Here is a 22,043-nt window from a genome sequence, read left to right on the forward strand (position 1 = left end):
CCTGAAAGTGTAGGAAATCATGAATTTCAGCGATTTTTGAGCACTTTTTATTTCTTAGTGAGTTCAACGTCTGAAAAAAAATTGACCTGATCCGTCTTTATGTGAGTATTCTTTTCAACATGTAAATTACTACTTATATTTCACATATTTTCCACTTTCTTTTACAATGGACAGGTCTTATTGTCGCGGCCTTTCAATATTTTTTTTTGCTTGCAAAATATTCACGTTATTGATTCAAGCGTAAAAATTGGTTTGATCCGCTTTTCCGCTTTCATGTAGGTTTTCCGAACATGTAATTATTGAACTTTCGAGGTGAATCTCCAATAATTTCCAGTTATTGTCGATCGTTATTTTTTCTCAAGGGTTTTTCTGATCTCATTCCATGTCGGACCCATTCCTATGCTATCTTTGTTGATGCCACACAAATTGTTGACTTAAGGCGCTATAAGGGCAGCCATACTTGTAAGTTCCCTGGTTAAAGGCATGAGCCCACGAATCTGAGGTGGTACGGATTGCAGGTGGAGTATTGGTATACGGCATAGTAGATTATGAAGAGGGGGGTGATTCCGTCCATTTCTTCCTAATTGCCGTAAAAAACGGTCCGGAAGATGCGGCGCCGCACAAGGCTGGCGCGCTCCATTCGAACTCGTTGTAGAAAGTAGCGCGCCGGAATGCCCGAAGCCGTATCTTCCGGGCTGTTTTTTACGGCAATTAGGAAGAAATTGACGGAATCACCTTTCTCTCCATAATCTACGATCTCGTATACGAATACTCCACCTGAAATTCGTATCACCTCAGAATCGTGGGGTGATGCCTTTAATAGAAAATTTTGGTTGCCGCTAGTTTACTTCTAGGTTAGTTTCACCTAATAAATTCCACTAAGTTGAATTTTTGTAGTAATTGTGCTAAATTCTAAATGTTTCCACAAGAATATAAGGAGAATAAGCATATATAATCTATAGTATATAATATAATATAATAATAATATATAATGTAAAATATATAATATAGGAGGAGAATAACCATCTACATACGTAAGAGATTAAGGTAAAAGGGGAAGCTCATTCGGATTCGGAGCCAACATCGGAAATCTTTACGACTAATTAGTCTAATTTTTTTAAATGGGTGCTACTGAATAGGAACCGCAATTCTTGGTGTTCCATATTGAAAATTTTCTTATTTTTTTCCGTCACTGCGGTAGGAGCACATTTATTTTTATTTCTTCACATACGTATTGCTTCTATTTTCATCGATCTAGAATGATTGGCCGTAGAAATTACAACGACGGATAGTGTTCTGAAGGTGTTTTCCGGACGTGCTCATGCATTTCACTGCGATCGGGGCTATCCAGAATTCAATTCATTAGCATCATCGTCGTGGTGTGGCAATTTCTCTTTTCGATTTTAATTCTCCTTTTGAAAACCTTTTTCTCACATTTCAATTCAATGAGAGTCATTTCCTATCGAAATAAAAAACTTGTCGACAACCGTCACATAATGAGTTTTATCCGGAAAGGTTACAGTAGAAGGTTTTTTTTTTGAAGTCTAGAACCTTTTTTTTTTCTCTGTGACGCAAGCACAGATTAGGTCAGATGGGAAAATAAAAAAAGTAGAAAAGTATTGCGTTTTTCTCTGCTACTGCTACCTCTCCAGAGGAAAATCGTCATAAATTGCATATGTTTATGTATGTATTTGATCTACGTGTGATACATCTGCAATCCCAACATCTACACAGCTCACTCTTTACTTCATTTCCTTCATCACTTAGTGATGATCGATTTTCAATACCGTGCGATTAAATATTTTATTTAAAAATCAATATTAATATCAAAACTATTAATACTACTAGAATATTTATTGCAATTTAAGATATTTGAAATACAATTAATATTTTAGTAGATATGGCTTGAAGTAACTATTAAAAAAATAAGCGATAAAGTAAATATTAATTACTCTCCGAATAATCTGCCTTTCTATTTCCTTGCGAATCGTTGCTCGTCTCCGAAGTCCATCGCTTATCTCATATCCGTGTTATATTAGTTTGTCTCAAAAGAAATGCGCGTTTTAACGCTATGATTTAAACATTACGATTATTACGATGACGATTATTATGATATCTTTGGAATATCCGACGTAGGGATTCGACAGGAGAGTGAACAGTCTGAGTGGGATTACTCTGAATGGGACATATCCGAACATAGCGTAGCGGTAAGCAACTACACTAAGACTACCATGGTCGATGGTTCAAAACCGCCCTAGGAGCCAACTAAGCATTTCGTCTGTCCGGGGTCAACGAGTTGCTAGCGGACTTTTTCGGGAGGATAAAATTACTGACTTCGTGTATCGGATGGCCCTCGCAAGTCATAGCATCCGGCCGTGGCACACGCGTTTGCATTAACCACAAACGTTTAGGAATTGAAGTCAGAAGGGGTTGGCGCATCCGGAACGAGATGATTGACGCGAAACACTTTGTCCTTCATTACTGAACAGCTCAAGTATTTACTTGTGATCGTAAATTGACTTTTCCGTATGTTCCACCCGATTTTCTGTGTGATCCAGTTCATGACCATGAGCAGTGTTTATTTATTTGCTTCAGCTCAATTGTTTACAGTCGATCAATCTCTTCACAACCTTTCGCATGCTATAGAGTCTAATTAAGTAAGATTAAGTAGGAGTGAATAAGATTATGTAAATACATTAAATAAATAGTTACATTTACATAAAGTAGATCAACATCAAATAAATAAACAAAGATGGCAATTCTGCATGCTTCAGCGATGAACCTAGCGTCAACGCCACTTCTGACCCTATTTATCGCATCTGAAATGTTGAGAAAACTCACAGGAACAATAACTTTTCACACTTTTTCTAGAAAAAAAAAACTCCAAAGACCCGATTTTTCAGCGTATGGTGAGTTACAACGTAGCATTTCGAAGAAAATTCTCGAACTAGAGCGTGTCCAAATCTGATTTTTGCTAGTGATTTTTTTCGGAGGCAGAGGAGAAATGAAAAAACTTTAAGCAAGAAATGGCTCGCTGTCCATACGTGCGAATAAATTGATTTTTTTTTTCAAATTCGAAAAGAATATCGATTATTGTTTTGGATTTTTCGAATGACATTTCAATACTGTGGCGTGCTCATTTAAACATGATCCAAGCAAAAACCGATGCAGTACTGGTTGGAATTTTTTTTTCTGAATTTTACATTGCGATTTTTTGAAATTTTCAAAGTGTACTACGGTACAAAGTCTCTTTAAGATTATAAATAATAAATAATAAACAATAAACGTGGAACGAAAGAACTTTGCTTGTTCCGTCTCAGTTTCCATCGTTGAAAACAGACTTAAAAGTGTCAATTCTGGCAGATCCTTCAGCTTCGGTGACGTCATTCCTCTTTTTTAGTCCCCATTTCACATTTCTCATTGAATCCCAGTGGCATCCTCGCTGCACCATTTTTAAACCTCGAAATGAGGAGAGGAGCTAAATCCGACAACTGAGACGGATATTCCAGTTCAATGACGAAATTGATCGGCTTTTTGTTCGAATGACAGCTGATCGATCCGCAGATCAGCTGAGAGCTATCGAGCGGTTGATTTTGTATAGGTACATATATAGATGGTGGATTTGCAATTGATAAAAGTGCAATATCGTCTCAAAGAAAAAACAGTTAGGTACACTCTGTTGCTTAGATATTTCTTCTAGATTGCGTGGAATTCCTAAGAACTCACTTTTTCCAATCAATTCGCTGGGATTCCTCTTGTAGAGGTGTGGTCAGCTTTTTTTTTCTCCCTTCTCTTGTAGTTTTTCCTGATCCGTTTACGTTACAAGTAGGCCTTGAGAAGGGAGTATGTAGTGTTAGTAACAGCCTTTCTGCAACAACATTCCTAATTTGTGTCCAGAAATCCTTCTCCGACGACGAATTTTCGACTCAGGCGGTTCTCAACGCATTAATTCGTGGAGGAAGGATTTTTTTTGACACAACTTGTAAACGGTGCTTTAGTATTCAATGAATCCTCCTAATTCTGTCACTTCTCTCCTAACATACTAAAAAAATTTATTGAATTCATAATTTATTCTAAAGGATAAAGTGTAAAGTGTCTGTCGTTAATCAATCCGCTTGGGACCTGCGCCACCACGTTCACTTCAATTCAGAATCGTTTGAGGTCAACGAACGTGTAACTGGCCTATGCAATAACCTGCGGAGGTTAGCCGATGCGTCAAGTTTTTATTCTTGCAGACAAATCTGGTACCAATTTATTGACCCTGGAGAGATAATAGGCTTGGTTGGCATTAGGGCGGATTTGAACCTCCGATCGATTGAGCTGTCACAGCGGAACCTCATACCGGCTGCGCTACAGCCGCTCCTATAGTTTATACTATGTTTTATAATATAATTGTATTATGTTGCGTTATATTGTTGTATTGTATTTGTATTTTATTTGCTTATCCTCAATACCCTTTTATAGATGGAATTTAGTACGCAGAGATGCGCGTGAGGTCCTGCAAGTTGGTCACAATAGCATCGTGCATCGGATACTATACTTATCAGGGTCAGGGTCAGGGTAGAACGATGAAAGGTGTGATACTGCAACTGTGAACTGTGGAAAAAAGGAGCTCCACCTTTTCCGGCCTTTTTTCCCTGTCTACCGACGTCAGTAGACCAATTTTTATCGATGGCGCCGTACCCTCCATTGGTCTGCGGTGACGTCTGCGTAGCTTGCGCATATTTCAAGGCCCATTACCCTTCGGCTGCTCTCTTCCTTTTGCGAACCCTTCGCCTTGCACCATAACCGCGTTTTATTTAGTTTTCTTGACGTCGCTCACACGTCTCTCACAGAAGTCCAAAAAAGGGAAGAAAGAGGAATAGGTCCACTTATGTCACGAACGGGCTCACATCCAGCTAAACCTTATCGAGAAATGTACCTCAAGAAAAAAAAAGGCTGTATCGTAGAAAAAGACGATGGAAATCGACAGTGGATAGGTTTCACAGAACCACTAATTCCCTTATAAATCGTGATTGATAGGATAGAAAATCTTGAGTTACAATTTCTTCAAAAATATACTTTCTCTGAGTTCTTGGTAACTGTTTAGACATAGATTTCTAGATGATTTCCCTCACTTTTCTATTCCATCTTAGAACAATTCAAGTCGGCAGCTTTTGAAAAAAAAACCTAAATACTCCTGAAGAAACGATAAAAATTTTGTTTAAAAAAATGGGCGAAATATTCTTTGCTAGTGAACCACTACTAATGATCTTGAAAATAATTTTAGCGGATCGATTATTCCCCATAGAAGAAACGTCAGCGCTTCAATTTCAATGTGCGCTTACATTTATTTGTGAAATTTGTGGGTTTAATCAAGAAAATCCATGAAATCTCAGCATTTTTTTTACAATTCTAGTAATTGTAGCGTCTTAAATTGTCATAGATGAGTCCGTTTGGCAAAGTTAGCGCTATCAGCATCATCATTGCTGTCAGTAAATTGTTTAACTCTGAAAGTGAAACGCGGAAAAGTTAGCTGTCAATAAATATCAATACCAATCTTGGCCACAGCTCAGGGAAATCCATAAGAAAGCTACGTATTCAACATGGTGGTACGGATTTCAGGTGAAGTATCCGTATACGGGACCGAAGATAATGGAGAGAAGGATGATTCCGTCCATTTCTTCCTAATCGCCGTAAAAAAAAAACGGTTCGGAAGATGCGGCGCCGCACAAGGCTGGCGCGCTCCAGTCGAACTCTTGTAGAAAATAGTGCGCCAGAACGACTGAAGCCGTTATCTTCCAGGCCGTTTTTTTTTACGGGAATTAGGAAGAAATGGACGGAATCACCCCCTTCAGGTGGAATATTCCGTATACGAATACTCCAGCTGAAATCTGTACCACCTCAGATTCGTGGAGTGATCCCTTTAAGAATCTTTATTACGGCTAACGTATCGGCGTTGTCCCCTGGTCGGATCCTCGTTAGTACTAGTGGGACGATTCCACCACACGGATATCCTCCGACATCACGACAGCGCGGCTACTAAGGTACGCGCAACGATTTGGGCTCTTTTGGTTTTTGTTTCCGGATGTAATTCCCTTTAAGGGATAATGAGTTGTTTTGGATGAGGTATTTAAGAGGATATGTTGGAAATTTTGTGACTTTAAAGGGACATTCCCTGATTCCCCATTTCTACCGTACGACAACAGTCTGGAAAATGATCGTATCTGTATTTCACTCATCATTTCTACCCTACTTTTATGTCTGATCCTATTAAAATTATTGCATATCCCAATAAAAATGGATAAAGGATCAAGTGTTTGGCGTTAATCAATCCGCTTAGGATCCACCACCACGTTCACTTTTAAAGGCAACAATGCCGAAACGTTAGCCGTAATAAAGACTGTTAACAATCTTTCCAAAAATTGTTGACATTGTCAATGGAATCTGAAGTGGATCGTTTGGATAGAGACGAAACTATCCACAATTTCAATCTTAGCCCATATGCTTTTCCTATATGATGTTTTTTTTTTAGTAATTTTGTTGAAATGTTTTGTTGTTCAAAATAAAAAAAATCGTTCAGCATGTTTTTTTTTTCAAAATATTTTATTTTATAAAATATAAAATTTTTCAAGAAATATTTATATGTGATATATTATTTATATTTATTATCTTAAATTTTTATGTTTTCAAAATTAAAATCTCCTTTAACATGTGTTTTTTTTTTTGTTACGGCCGGTGTTCGGACGAAAAGAGCGGAAAAAATGAAAGCGGTCTTACCTACCTGATTTTAGGGTAACTGCTGTGCATTTTTAGTCGAATTAGCTTTTGCACTTTTTTTTTTGTTTTCTTTTTTTTCCTGTGATTATGAAAAATTTGTTGTGGGGTACATGAGAAAAAGTTTTCTTCATAAAATTATTTTTGCCTAAAAGAAAATATTTTTAAAAAATTAACTACCTTAATGCGATCATTCATGAACTTCTTTTATAGGAGTGGAGTGTTAGTTTAGTCCAGTTTACAGTAGGATACTTCTATGATTTGGTGAAAGAGGAAATGAAGTGGTTTTTCCACTTCCCTATTGCTTTAATGAGATGTGCACTTTTCAATTTAGTTTTTTTTTCACATTCTCAAATGATTTTTTTTTCTTTTGAACAACCATCTATTCACATTTCAAGGAGTTAGTGTGGAGTTCCTCTCGGGGGGGGGGGGGGCTTTCCACATTTCTGTGCAAAAACGAGAAAGAGATGTCGCCGCAAAGGGGTAGTCATCCTTTATTATATTAAATTGTTATATTTATTATATTTTATATTATGTACTAGGAATGTTTCTAGAATATGGGTATGGAAAGTAATGGAGTTAAGGGAAGAGAAGTGAAATAACCAGAAATTCACAGCTATATTGCTTTTTTTCAGTATAAAAGGATAAAGGATAAAGTTCCTGGCGTTAATCAATCCGCTTGGGACCAGCGCCCCCACGTTCACTTCAATTCAGAATCGTTTGAGGTCCACTAACGTATAACTGGCCTATACAATGACTTGCGGTGGCTAGCCGACGTGTCAATTCGGGATTTTTATCCTCCCAGACAAGTCTGGTACCAATTTATCGACCCCGGAGGGATGAAGGGCTTGGTGAGCACTAGGGCGGACTCGAACCTCCGATCGATCGTGCAGGAAGCGGAACCTCTAACCGCTACACCACACCCACTCCTTTTTCAGTATAATTTCTGTTTATTTATTCACATTTATTTTTATGGAGTGGCTAATTCTTTAATTTTACTGAATAATTGAACAATAATCAAAGTTTCATTCTCGAAATGGTCGAAAAATACCGAAACGATCTCTCCATCATTTGGTGGTTCCTGAAATTTCAAATTGGAACTGAGTTTAGGGATCAAATGCTGTAATTGCTAAACTTTATCTGGTTTTTGTTTTGTTCCATTGAATATTTTATAGTTGAGCTCACAAATGTATAATTATCAGGTAAAGAGAAAAAGAACTCTCCAGGATTTGTCGCAATAGATGGTAGAGGAACAAAATTATATCTACAACTCAACAAAACATTCGAAAATTTCCCTATGAAGTCTCAGGAGGGTCGAATATTCGAAAATTTTGAGTGAAAAAAAACAAAAAATTCCAAACATTTTTGAGTACGGTGTTGTTATTCAAATTTTTCTTTAAAAAAAAAATGATCAGCGCACGGTTGAGGTACCAAAAGGTCCCAGTGGTAGGATTTTTTGGGATCTTGAATCGTAGTACCTACAAGCGGCAGCTGTTTTTTGAGAATATCAATGCGCTCAGTGATCTCTTCTCGTATTTTTCATTTCTTTCACAATAAACAGTTGCTAATGATTGACTGCCGATCCGATAGGAGTTCACGCGTTCCTCTTTGATTTCTTATAAATCATTTTCTCACTCAAAAACTCTCACACCTATCGAATTTTATTAATCTGAGTCTGATTCTTATGTTATTCCTCTTTATGATCATTAAAGTTTACGTTAATGTTTTAAGATGAAATAGCATTAGAGTTAGAATCAATACTTTGTAGTAGGTGATTTCTTGATTTATCAACATGCTTCTTTCGAATTAGTGGACTTTTCTTTTTTATTAATTTGCTAGAGCTTTTCTCTGTTTATTTTTCGCTTCTTGTTTACCCTCTCTTGTTATTATTTTTCCTTACTGGGCAGTTGTAGCGCAGTCGATAGGGAGGATCTGCTCTGTCCGGACGATCGATCGGGGGTTCGAATCCGCCCTAGTGCTCACCAAGTCCTTCATCCTTCCGGGGTCGATAAATTGGTACCAGACTTGTCTGGGAGGATAAAAACACTGACCCGTCGGCTAGACCCCGCAAGTCATTGTATAGGCCAGATACACGTTCGTAAACCTCAAGCGATTCTGAATTGATTGAGGTGAACGTGGTGGCGGGTCCCAAGCGGACTGATTAACGCCAGACACATGATCCTCCTTTATTTTTTATTTTTTCCTTACCGTTTCCATTAACCACCTAAGAAATATCAAAGCCTGGAGTGTTGCTGAAAAATCAGTGGCGTACATATTTCTAAGGTTGCACTGGATTGCGAATGCGAAGCTGGTAAGAAACGCCATTGTCCTATACCACCTAACCAGTATCGAATCGAGAACGAATGATTCGAATGAAATTCGAATGTCGTATTGTTTTTTTCTAAGATCTGTAGACGAGATTACTAATTAATATTTAATTTAATATAGCTCACGAAAAAGAACAATACGACACACGAAACTATGCTAAGGTTCATTGGAAGTCGAACATTTCAGCTTAAAAATTAGACTTTCAACTTTAAAAAACCTAAAAATTCGAATTTCAGCTAACATTCGATCGAATTCGAATAGGCCGAAATTCGATGTTAGAGGTCCGAGGATGCTAAATTGTAGTTTTTGTCATACACTACTGTTGTCGTATCGATCCCAAAGACATATTAGAGAGCGGTTCTGGTTCTCATCTTTTCCGAATGAGCGTGAGGAAACACGAGAAATTCTCCAGAACTTCGATCCATAATAAAGGATTCCTGGCTCTTTAGTTCCTCTACATAGGTTCTCTATAGAGTAGTTTTGCATTTCTGAAGATTTAATTCCATATGAATTTTTCTTTCTGTGGATTCAATTTCTATGGAAATTTCAAAAACGAGAACTCTGGATGCGACTCCTCCGTCGAACCAGCAGAAAGCAACATTATCGCGATTTCCCTGCAGAGTTAATGCTGCACATTTGTCAGAAGTTTGTCAAACATTTGTCAGCTCTCTCCTTCTCCTCTGGTCCGGGATTAATGTGACAAAACATCAGCCATATTTTACATTATGTACTTATTTAGCTGGTATTGAATTATGCTAACTAATGATACTTCCTAATATATTGTTTTTCTTTCGTTCACATACTCCACCAAATTTCGAAGCAACAGCCCTTATTCTGTGAATTATCCAGAAAATTTCTTTTTTCCCCAGAGTTTTCAAAAATAGAAGGAAAAGTGATCATGTATGCTTCAGATTCCCTACTTTTACCGTACGACACTCAACAGTCTGAAAAATGATCGTATCGGTTTCAGAATTCTAATTTCTATCGTATTTTTGTCGCTGACCCTACAAAATGTCATGGGATATCGTAGTAAAAGGATAAGGGACACAGTGTCTGTCGTTAATCAATCCGCTTGGGACCTGCGCCACCACGTTCACTTCAATTCAGAATCGTTTGAGGTTTACGAACGTGTATCTGGCCTATACAATGACTTGCGGTGGCTAGCCCATGTGTCAAGTCGGTGTTTTTATCCTTCCGGACACGTCTGGTAGCAATCTCCGGAGGGATAAATGGCCTGGCTGGCCCCAGAGCGGTTTCGAACCATCGATTGATCGTGTCCAGTCAGAACCTCTTACCGACTGCACTATACATGCCGTCACGCATACATATATACCAATATAAATACATTCACATTTTTAAATGCGGACTCCTTGTTTTACAGCATTCATCACTTATGCCGCTAGTGATTCATCATACCTTATATTCGCATTGACAGGCTAGCAGGGCTCGGGCTGTTGGTTCATCGCCGCCGCATGCACATTGCTCTCTTCCATCACCATCAACGCGCATTCCATGTCCGTCCGTCTTCCGTGGATGTTTACGTTATTTCCCATTGCACATTTTCGTTGCATATAATCACATACGCACCCACACATACATACACACAAACACATACACGTCGTGAACGGAGTTTTTAGAAAAAAAATTCACTTTCATTGATACAAGGGAGTTTCCACCGAGGTAAACAACCGTTTGCCCTATGTGCCCCATCCCAACTTTACCTGATTTCATGTGTGTGAAACGTCGTGCGCGCTCGACATGATTTCTTAGCCTACCAGAAATTTCTCGGAAATTTTTGTGCGAGGTCAAAAGATCCACTAACCTCAGTAGGTGGATGTGGCACAATTGGTAAGAGGTTCTACTGCAACTAAATCCCTCGACTGTTCGAAACCGCTCTACTGGCGAACCAAGCCTTTCACTCGTTCCGGAATCGACGAATTGGAACCGGACCTGACGCATCGGCCCGCCTCCGCAAGTCATTTTAAGGCTGCACACGCGATTCTCATAAACCTCAAACGATTCCGAATCGAAGTCGAGCGCGTAGACGCATCTCCACAACGATTGATCCACTTTATCTGTTGTTCTTCCTGCTCATAAAACTGGCCTCGTTGTGTGCATCTGCCATTTTAAAGCCTGTGAACGTCAATGTTACATTTTCAGGGGTATCAGGGTTTTTTTTCCTGGTTAAGGTCCTTTTTTGTGAGGTGAAGGACAAAGTATCTGGTGTTAATTAATCCGCTTAGAATGCGCCAACGAGTTCACTTCAATTTAGAATCGTTTGAAGTTTATGAACTCGTATTGGCCTATTGAATGGTTTATTGCCAGTCTATCATTTACGAAGGGATGAAAGGCCTGGTTGGCCTGGAAAGGCCGATCCATCGAGCTTTTCTGTTGTAGCGAGACGTCTTACCTTTGCGCTACACTCTCGCATAACGAGTTCGTAAACCTCAAACGATTCCGAATTGAAGTGAACCACTTCATCTGCTGTCTTTTGTGCTCGTAAAACCTCGCTGTCGTACCTCCGTCGCTTCAAAACCCATGGATGTTACGTCCAATGTTACATTTCCAGGCGTTTCTAGATTTTCCGAAGGTGAGGTTTTTCTTTGTGAGGTAAATGATAAAGTGACTGGCATAATTTATTTTTACGAACGCGTGTCTAGCCTATACGGTGCCTTGCTGAGTTCAGCCGAGGCAGTGCTTTCATCCTCCCAGACGAGTTCAGTACAAATTTATCGACTTCGGAAGATGAAGGGCTTGGTTGGCGTGGGCAAATCATCGAACCTTTTGAACCGACCGACCATGCAGTAGCAGTGGAACGGCTTACCAGTACGCTATCGTTGCCGATTCGGCGCAGTCGACACAAGTACACATAATGAAAACCTGGTTATATCCGAAATAGTGGCGAAATCTTTGTAATTTGTGTGTTTTCCCCAAGACTTTCTGCAGATTTTGATTCTTTTCATCTTGTTGCTCATTACGGATCGTTTTCTTTCTTTCTTCTCGTTTTTTTCGAGCTGATCTCTTTATGGTTATCGTTTCGCCTTTACTGCTTTACTTTACTTTCCGCTACAAATCGAATCAAAGGATAGTGAGTGTTTCAGGAGCTTCCCGTCTCACTCATACTCATCATTATCATACGACGACTGCACTAATTACATCCCGAAGCAAATGATTAGTCGATGAGTATGCACAGTGTTCATCGTGGATTTCTGAGGTAAATTTTCTCTAGAGGTAGTGAAATACACAGGACATGATAGGTGATGAAAGGAGATTTTCTTGGAAAATTGGGAAATCTAAAATTTAATTCTATTCATTATGTGGTCAATCTTATATTCATTGTTTTAATTTTGTCATTAATTTTATTCATCTTTATTTTATTAATTTTAATTTTATTTTTTAATTTTATTTATCTTCCCAAGAAACTTAGTAACAGTAACAACTTGGTAACTTTGGAAATTTTAGCTTTCTTTACTATTTAGTCATTTATTTATTATTTATTATTTTAACTTTGATATAAATTTTCATTCATTCATATCCCTTGAGCAAATTTCAGAGTAGCAGTTCTAATTCTGTTAAATATCCTAAATATTCCTTTAAATGTTAATATAAATAATGCTAAATATCCAGAAAAGTGCAGCAGAATTGCTCCTATTTTTCCATCGAATCCTCGACATCAGCCCAAAAAATCAGATCGTATCTGTTTCAGATTCCCCATTCTTACCGTACTTCTGTATCTGTTACTGCGAAGTGGTTACTGTAGCGGTGGTATAGCATCACGACGATGCTCTCGGAATAGTATAAACCTTGGGAAGCTTATAGACACACTGCTCACCGATTATGATGTGCATCTTCTGCCTGAATCGGAAGGAGTGAACGTCACCATCGAGCTACATGTACAGGTTCGTGGTCTTCTAGCTATTAGATGCGGGACTGGTAACGAACAGATTTGCTAAAATATTTCACTATTAATGAAATAATTAAAATATAAATTTGAATATTCTACTGACTAATTATGTGTTTGCTTACTTCTGGGAAAACTCTCTTGTCTTTTATAGCAAAATTATCGCAATAGAAGCATCCAACTATTCGTTTTTCCCTAAATAAATAAATAAAATGATAGATAATTTTTTTTCTAAATTATTTCAACTTAAACCATTTTTTAGTCCCTTCTGCAGCACGAGCTATTTCTCTCAACCTTTCTATCTTTTTCTTTCTTTTTCTGAGAAAAAAAAAATTGGCGAATAATCACATTTCAGAATTTTGAAAAAAAGAATCAGCTCGTTGCGATTTTTTTCCAATGGATTTGAAAATTTCTTTCTCGCGAAGGATTTGCAAAAGCTCGACTACTTTCAACAAACAATGAATTTTAAAATGAAATTTCGAAGCTCTCGGGCTTGCTGACGTTTGAGCTTCCAACTCCTGCCAGGATGCGCCAGCCTAGGGATTAAATTTCCCATCTAATCCCATATTTTTCAGGGTGTTTCTGGAATCTCAGAAATCACTGGCGATTTTTCATTGGACGTCATGTATAGTGAAATATGGCAAGATCCACGGCTTGCATTTAAACATCTTAATGTTTGTGCAACAAACATTACATTAAAGGTAATTAGGTGTTTTCGCTAACAGTTTTTTGTTAGTAAACAGAGATGTAAACATCAACACCTTCATCTATGCGTACACAGCGTCGTATTCGAGAATATTTCAGTCGGATTTCCGTAAAAAAATCTGGACACCTGACACATGTATCATAAATAGCAAATCAAGTTCGATACATAGTTCTCCTTCGGAGAACACGTTCGTCATACTGTACGAAAATGGTCTGGTTTGGAGCAATTTCAGGTGAGTTCCTCTTTGGACACGGTATTCATATCCGAAAAATACAAACATCTGAAAAATTCTGAGTAAAAATGCAGTTTTCAACAACCATTTTGAATAACATTATAAAGAAAATTTGTTAATAACAGCATTTGTTAATAGCAGCACGCCTTTGCGCGTAATAAATAAATAAATAAATAAATAAATTTTGAGTAACATTCCTTGTGGTAGGATCTTTTGTATGCAGGATTTTTTCTAAATATTTCGAGATCGTCTTGCAACAAATATGACTAGCCTAATGTGCAAGGAAACTGCACAAAAAACCATGATTTTCTTTTCCAAATTATAAAAAAAGAGGATTTTTTCAGCTTTGAGATTTGAGAGTTAAGAACGTAGGTTTGAGCTGAGGGGAAGTATTGATGAAGTTTATAGTTGGAAAAAGGAAATAAATTAAGGAACTACAAAGAAAAAACTTAATTAAACAACTAAATTGGAATATATAAATAAATTTGTAATGACCCTAACTCACAGAAACGTCTGTATTATTTCTTGGATTCGTATTCATAGGTGAGAGAAAGTTTGTGAGTTGTTACGGTACGGTCATTCATGTCAACATAGGTTCGAACGCCCAGGTTAAAAGAAAAGAGTTAAGAAACCGCCTCGAATTTTGTTTTGTTTTATTGTTTTTTTTTTGTTTGTTTTTGAAAATATTTTGTCAATAATGTTCTATGTCAGATTTCTATGTCAGATTCTATGCACAACCCACACCAATCAAAATCATGCTATTTATTATCTGACAGACAAAAATTAATAAATACGGGAATAATCTTAATACGATAAATATAGGTATATATATATATATATATATATATATATATATATATCGGCACTTATGTTTGTACTGGGGACAGTGTCGCTGTTTCAGTGGAGATATAGCGAAGCGCGGAGGAAGCGTGCGCATTGCGGCGCGGTCACCGGGGCAAACATAACCGCTGACGGATGTATAAACTCTCCTTAACTTTCTTTTTTTGCACTATAGATCACAAGGATTTTTTCTTTCAGATTAAACGTGAAGACACCGTGTTCTGTGAACTTGAAGGTATGTGTTTGTCGATATTTGAGTGTACTTTGCGAATTTTTGGAGATTTTGAATTTTTCGACAAAAATATGTATAATCTATACATAATTTTGGCGTATTTGGCGAAATTCGAGTGAACTCTGCCGTTTTTTGCCTCTGTTTTCTGTTTTATGGCACACCTACGGGTGTTTTTAAATAGGTAAACAACTAAGGAAATAAATAATCAAGTTTAGATGTTTCCTTTCGACGCATTATCATGCGAAATCGTACTGGAAAGCTATTCGTTTAATACTGACGAAGTACGCCTCCTGTGGCATGATGTTCCAATCACAATGATGGAAAAGGTCCGGATCGAACTTAGCAACATTTATTGTTGATTTGTTTAGTAGTTTATTTACTCATCTAATCTATCCAAATAAAAATCTCTTCTTACTGGACGAATACTTCGCCTAACAACATTTAATTTTTGTTTATTTGTTTATTTATTCATTTATTAATCTATCCAAATGCCAATTTATTCTTACTACATGAATCCATCGTTTGATTTTCAGGTCGAGCTGCCCGATTTTGATCTTATCGGTTGGTCCACTGATCATCAACGTTTAGAGTATCCGAATGGGATTTGGGATCGAGCAAAGGTTCGCAGTAGTGGCTACTTTGTGGATTTTTTCCTCTAACTCGTGCATCTTTTGTGTATTTAAATTTATTTCAATATTAATGTATTATTATGCTATTGTTATCTTGTTTATTTTATTTATTTGTATTTATGTATTGTCGTCTATTCTTTTTAGGTGAAATTTCAGGTGAAATTCACTTTTGCAAGACGTTACGGCTTCTACCTATTTCAATCGTATTTCCCTACTTCATTGACGGTAATCAGCTCATGGGTGGGCTTCTTCTTCGACGTACGATCCGTATCAGCAAGGTAATACAGTTAGTGTCTATTATTTGGGATTAGATTTTAGATTAGGTTAGATTTTTTCACTAGCGTTGAAAACTTTGCTGTATTCAAATGTTTTTCCGCTGTCGTGTTTCTTTTTTCCTTTAAAAATAGCAGTTTCCAAATTTTTGTTCCCTGCGCTCATCGGAGAGTTACATCAGCGCCGGCGCAGAACATACTCGCGCGCATCCAATTGGCGAGTATTGATTGGAGGCGGTGGGTTGGCACGGTGATTCCAGAAGGACGAGTTCGGAGCCGGGTTATGGTTACTGTAACGGATGACGATAGGACAGGAACCTACGAATAGAGCGGTGTCCTTAAGCAACGCGATGTACCTGTATACATTATTAAAGGTCGCATGGTGCGAAGCGCAAGCGGCCCGCGCGCGTACGAGTTTCACCGGGACCGATGGAAAATTTGCGAGCAGCTGCTTAGCAGTGCCCAAGAAAATGTCGTAATTCCATTGTCGCACTAAGGGAAGGAGTTCTGCTGTCAGGAATGTAGGGATTTTTAGCATCGACCCAGAGAAGAATCTTAGTAGAAAATTCCCTTGTCCGAACCGTAAGACACGCGCGTGAGCGATTTCCTGGCACTGCTGGAACTTTGGGGACAGCATTTACAGTGCCCAAGATAATTGATGCGACAAAAAACGCACCGTAAAAAGACATCTACGGTCAGATTCTCGTGGATTTTTGGTATTGGAAAAGGAGAAGATTTGTGGGGAAACTCTCTGCGTGTTACCCTTGCCATACTTCCTCCGTTTCTCTCATAACCTCAAATTCATTTGTTCTTTTTCAAGAACTGTCGAAACTGGTGTATGTTGACCGCTTACGGTGTTGTTTTGAGTTTATTTCTCGAGAAATTATGAAAATTCGCGATTTTGGTTTTGGAATTGAGCTGCCTCATGACTTGTGATCCGGTGTATATGAATACGCCTTTTTGTCTCTCCCTGTCTGTTTGTCTGTCTGTCCATTTCTGTCTGTCTTCTTGTCTGTCTATCCTTTTCTGTCTGTCTGTCTGTCTGTCTGTCTGTTTACGGATAGCGTGTATCCATGTCTATCTATATGATTTCTTTGAAAAAAGAAAAACTCCTATGCTCCAAATAAATTCCTATTGGAAGAGCCTTTTCAAAGCTCGATTGTTGAATGCGGAAAGGCGAAAAAAAAACGTTCGAAAAGTGTATTTAAGTACAATTTGTTGGAAATAAATTGTTTTCTTTTTTCTTTCTTTCTAGAATTGCTATTCTCTAAATATCGTTTGATTAATTCTGGCTGTAGTATACGGGGAAAAATTACGGATTTCAAAAGTTTTTGATGTTTTCTTGAGTTGTAGGGGAAGGTTTGCCCGAACCCTTAATTTTTAGTGTATTATATAACTAATTATCATTAACTTCAACTTTAACTTTAATTATTAAATTTCTTTTCAGAATTACTCTTGGTGTTTCTTCTCTTCTCGCGCTTACCTTTCAATTTGGCAATGTTCTACGTCACCTGCCACGTGTTAGCTATATCAAGGTGAGTTAAGTGAGTTAATGGGGTTAATTTGAGGCTTCGAGGACAAAAGCGAACGTGGGATCCTCTAACGCACCCCGTAGCACTTATTTTCGCCCGTGCGACCGCAACGCGCCTGCAGCAACTCGCGCACATCTATGCGTGGCATATATCCGCTGTATATATCTATATCTATGCCTTTGCGTGACATATATCCATCAAGATAAGCTGTTGGGGTAAAAATTTGAAAATTCCAGAAAAATGGATGGACGTAGTATCTCCCTAGCGTGACTTGTAGTACTTATGTTCACCCGCTCGACCGCTACGCGTCTGCAGCAACTCGCGCCGATCTTCACGAGACATATATCCGCTCACCTGTCTGTCTGCCTGTCTGTCTGTCTGTCTGTGCAAAGCGAAGACGCAGCGCGATAGTTACGACAGATATAGGAACTAGAGCCCATAAAAAGAGACTGAGCTTTGATTTAGTTTTGAAATTTAATTTATTCGATCAACAGGACTTTTCAATTGATAACAAGTTTCGATCAATAATGTTTTTCTCATCAAGTAAGCTTTGAAAATTAAAAATTATGCATAGAGATCACGTGTTTATATTTGATCTATTGGAAATTGTAATTTCAATGTTTTTATCTATAACTCAGTTAAACTAAATATCTATTAAAATTTGGTGAGTTTTCAAATAAATCAAATAATTAAATTAGTGAATTTGAGTTGATTAAATTTTAAATTATTTTATTGGTTTGTACTGGTTATGAATAATCCTAAGGAATTAGCAATAGGAAATTAATGAATCTTCATTGAATCCAGAAATCTACAGCAATATTTGCAAATTTTTCTCTCAAATATGTAACTCGTATTTTATCCTATTTCACTTTATTTCAGTGCCTTGACGTGTGGATGATATTTTCTGTGATCTTTATTTTTTGTACACTTGTTGAATTGGCCATTGTTTGTCAGCTGAATAGGTGAGACTTTTTTTTCTATGGTTTCTATCTGAATTGCAACTTCTTCATTTGATTTTGAATCTAAGCTTTTTGTTGGATAGTTGAATCGACTGGATTTTGACCGTATCTTGAAATATTTCGAGATATATGTACTTTTTCAGAGTTTATGAATCGATTAGAAAGAAAAATTAGGGAAATTTATTGGGATTACAGGGGAAGTTATCCAGAAAAAAGCTAAAATCCCCCATTTTGATCACTATCGCTAAAATGAATGATTTCGTTTAGATGGGAGCGTGAGCGACAAATCGGATCCAAAGTGCTTGGACATTGGCTCAATCAAATACGGTTTGTTTATTTTTTTTTCTTGAATTTACTTTCTAACAAACAACAATTAACTCAACAATCCTAACAATAAAATTTTCTTTCGTTTCTTTATGATCTTTTTTTGGACATTTTGAATATGATTCTAATTTTAGGGCTAATATTGACTTTATTATTCAATATCATTTATTTATTCACTTTAATACTTTTTAAAGTGAATAAATTAATTATAAATTAATAAATTAATAAATTAATAAATTAATTAATAAATTAATTAATAAATTAATAAATTAATTATAAATTAAAATTAATTATAAATTAATTACTAATTTGATTCTTATATAATAATTTAATACTTTTTAATTTTAATATTTTATCTGTAGTGGATCATTTAGGTTGAGGCGAAGCGATCCACCTCTCAATTTAGCCTCTATTTTTTTATTTCTGACTTTTTTTTTGGTGAAGAGTAAGTTTTCAGGAAGACTCGACGAAATGAAAATCGATCCAATGGAGAAGGTGTACGAAAACGTGTCCCAATCGTGACTACGGAGAACTCCGATTCTCCGATGCATAATACGGTAGTGAGAAAGACCGCGAATTCTGTCACGCATCAAAAAACCACTATCAATTCTGTAAGTTTCCATTTCCATTTAAAGGGATCACCCCACGAATCTGAGGTGGTACGGATTTCCGGTGGAATATTCGTATATCGGATCGTAGACTAAATGAGGGGTGGTTCCGTCCATTTCTTCTTAATTCCCGTAAAAAAAACGCGCGGACGATGCGGCACGTGCGCAAGGCTGGCGCGCTCCAGTCGAACTCGCTGTAGAAAATAGCGCGCCGGAACGTTCGAAGCCTTATCTTCCGGGCCGTTTTTTTTTACGGAAATTAGGAAGAAATGCACGGAATCACCTTCCTTCCCATAATCTACGATCCCCTATACGAATATTCCACCTGAAACCCGTACCATCTCAGATTCGTGGGATGATGCCTTTAAAGTCAATGATGAAGTTTTTTTTTTCCTGGAATTTCCGTATTTCAGCCCGAAGAACATGACAATTATTCGTATGATGGAGAAAAGAAACAGGATTGTTGGTGGAATTTTGTACAACGATTAGTCTACACATTATGTCCTCCAGATAGAGACTGGACAATTACATCAGTTCAGGTAAGAACGGATTTTTTTTTTGGCGGGGAAATGAAGTTCTCATGTGAAATTATCTTGCAGAGACTATTTTCAATTAATTGTACTATGTAACAATAATGACGTATGTAGCTATGATGATACAAATTCTCTTCCTCTATTCTCTTTACATTATTTAATTCTTAGCCTCAAATTTCAGGTTGATCGGTGCTCAATGATAATGTTTCCGCTCTCGTTCCTTATCTTTAATATTGTGTGAGTTTTTTTTTTTGACATACTTAATAAAAATAATGACTTTTTTGACGTATCAAAAATAAAAATAACTTACGATAATCTCCAAGTCCTCTCTTCTTGAAACCTCGGCATTTCGTAGTGTAAAGAGTGTCCTTTGAAAAAGACGAGTTTGTTGAAACGTCAGGCCAATAAAAAAGTTTCACCTAAACCTCGTTGGCATACACCAACTTACGACATTTTGTTACTTGTTTTTTTTTTAGTTGAACTACTGTTTTTTTCTGTGTTCGATCTTTTTTCCCTGTTCATTCGTACGGAAAACATCGGATTTCATTGTTTTCAGCTTCTTTCCTCACTTTTCTCGCAAATTTCTTATAGAAATTCGGTTAATTTTCTTCCATTCACTTGAAAAAAAAAACTTGGATTTCGTATGCAAGTTTAGTTCCAAAACCAAAAAGTAGGTTCAAAGACACAATGAAAGAGTTCCACTTCTATCCAACCATAATTTTTGCTTGAAATTTTGGGATATTCTGCAATTCCTCTTTCTTTCCTTTTCTTTTCAATTTCTGATTGAGAACGACTATGTGAGATTTCGTGAACGTCGCTGGAAATCGCCCTGCGGGATTTTTCGTGCACGTTCCTTTCAGAATGTCCACGTTAATGCCTTTAAATCAACCACTATGTATTATCTTACATCTAAAGACATTTAAGAAAAAAAAAACCACGACAAAAAAAAGCGCCAAACTCACCTTGACACCCATCTCATCAACGTTTGGAAAATCTTGAAAACTTTTCGAAATTTGAGCTGCTGAAAGTTTGAAGTTCGAGGGATTTCTAAGCTCTCCTACGTGTGTCATTAAACTTTGGATTACGAAGATTTCATTTCCACTGTTAAACTCCAACGACGCAAGCTGAGAGTGGAATTTATTCGTAAATTTTCAGCCATCAGGCGTGGCACTAGTAGTCCTTAAAGCGGAAATTTAATGTTTTCATGTCCCCCAGCGAAGGGGAGAAACCACTAAGGGGAACTCTTGCACCCGCTATCGTAGGGACAAGGCTGGGAATCGCTCTCGATTTTAAATTTGAGGAAAACCCAAGTGAACAGATGAAAAACTAAACAGTTCAAATTCAATTCAATCTCAATCCAATTCAATTTGAAATTTTAAAAAAATTCCTGTCTAAAAATCTGCGTGGTATATTCGTTTGATACGTATATACATACATATGTATATAGCGCAATGTGTTGCAGGACAGAGATCATGAATTTTTCCAGGATTCAGAATTTTTTCTGTAAGAATACTGTCTTTATATGTATATAAACTAAACTTTATCGAAATTCTAGTGTACTCTCTTGTTTTTTTTTGTTTCTGTTTTCTGTTCTATGACACACCTAAGGGTGTTTTGAAATAAATAAATAAAAACGAATAAATAAATAAATGTATGTATTATGTATATTTTTTAGTATGTACCGTTAACAGTCAGTTGCTTTTTTTTCAGATACTGGTCGATTTATTTCATGAAAATGGATAGACCTATGTAATAGATATTCTATTTGTCAATACATGAAATGATGGTGCAAGAAAAAAAAATAGCTAACATTTTTATTTTTTCATTTTTTCATTTTTTCTTTTTTTTTTTGCAAATCTTTATATGTATGTATTCTTTGCTCTTGCTGTTGCTCTTAATTGAACAGAAACTGGGTGAACGTGAGATCTAGTCATTCATTGTACTCCTGATCGAATTTATAGAACTGAATATCTTTTTTTTTCTCTCTGGAAAATTTTTTTTCTCTTCATCTCCTTCTTCGGATTGTTTATTCTCTGTTCTTTGAGAAGACTGGTATTGGCAGAGACTCTACATTGATTGATTTTTCTTTTTTGAAAAATTGATTCTTTATTGATTTTAGTGTTTTTCTAATGTGTGTATCTATTTAGATCTATAGTTCTCACAGTGTTGTGACTATTGGATGAAGTTTTAT

At 37.0% G+C, this 22,043-nt stretch overlaps 1 protein-coding gene across 2 annotated transcripts; it reads left to right on the forward strand.

Moving 5' to 3' along the window:
* Nucleotides 1–12,263: 12,263 nt before the first annotated feature.
* RB195_008416 (uncharacterized protein) lies at nucleotides 12,264–21,605 on the forward strand (the record flags this gene model as incomplete). 2 transcript variants are annotated; one of them, XM_064194896.1, is made up of 15 exons in its annotated part: nucleotides 12,264–12,298; nucleotides 12,791–12,983; nucleotides 13,561–13,686; nucleotides 13,790–13,923; nucleotides 14,962–14,998; nucleotides 15,211–15,321; nucleotides 15,529–15,615; nucleotides 15,781–15,902; nucleotides 17,344–17,431; nucleotides 18,308–18,390; nucleotides 18,655–18,714; nucleotides 19,169–19,322; nucleotides 19,733–19,858; nucleotides 20,034–20,089; nucleotides 21,563–21,605. In XM_064194896.1, the coding sequence occupies 15 exons, from the start codon at nucleotides 12,264–12,266 to the stop codon at nucleotides 21,603–21,605; spliced, it is 1,455 nt and encodes a 484-aa protein (XP_064046040.1). The 2 variants fall into 2 exon arrangements, with proteins under 2 accessions (XP_064046040.1, XP_064046041.1); XM_064194895.1 differs by having other exon boundaries at nucleotides 12,270–12,298.
* Nucleotides 21,606–22,043: the final 438 nt, after the last annotated feature.

The sequence above is a fragment of the Necator americanus genome, chromosome III (genome assembly GCF_031761385.1).
Source record: "Necator americanus strain Aroian chromosome III, whole genome shotgun sequence".
Classification (NCBI taxonomy): domain Eukaryota; kingdom Metazoa; phylum Nematoda; class Chromadorea; order Rhabditida; family Ancylostomatidae; genus Necator; species Necator americanus.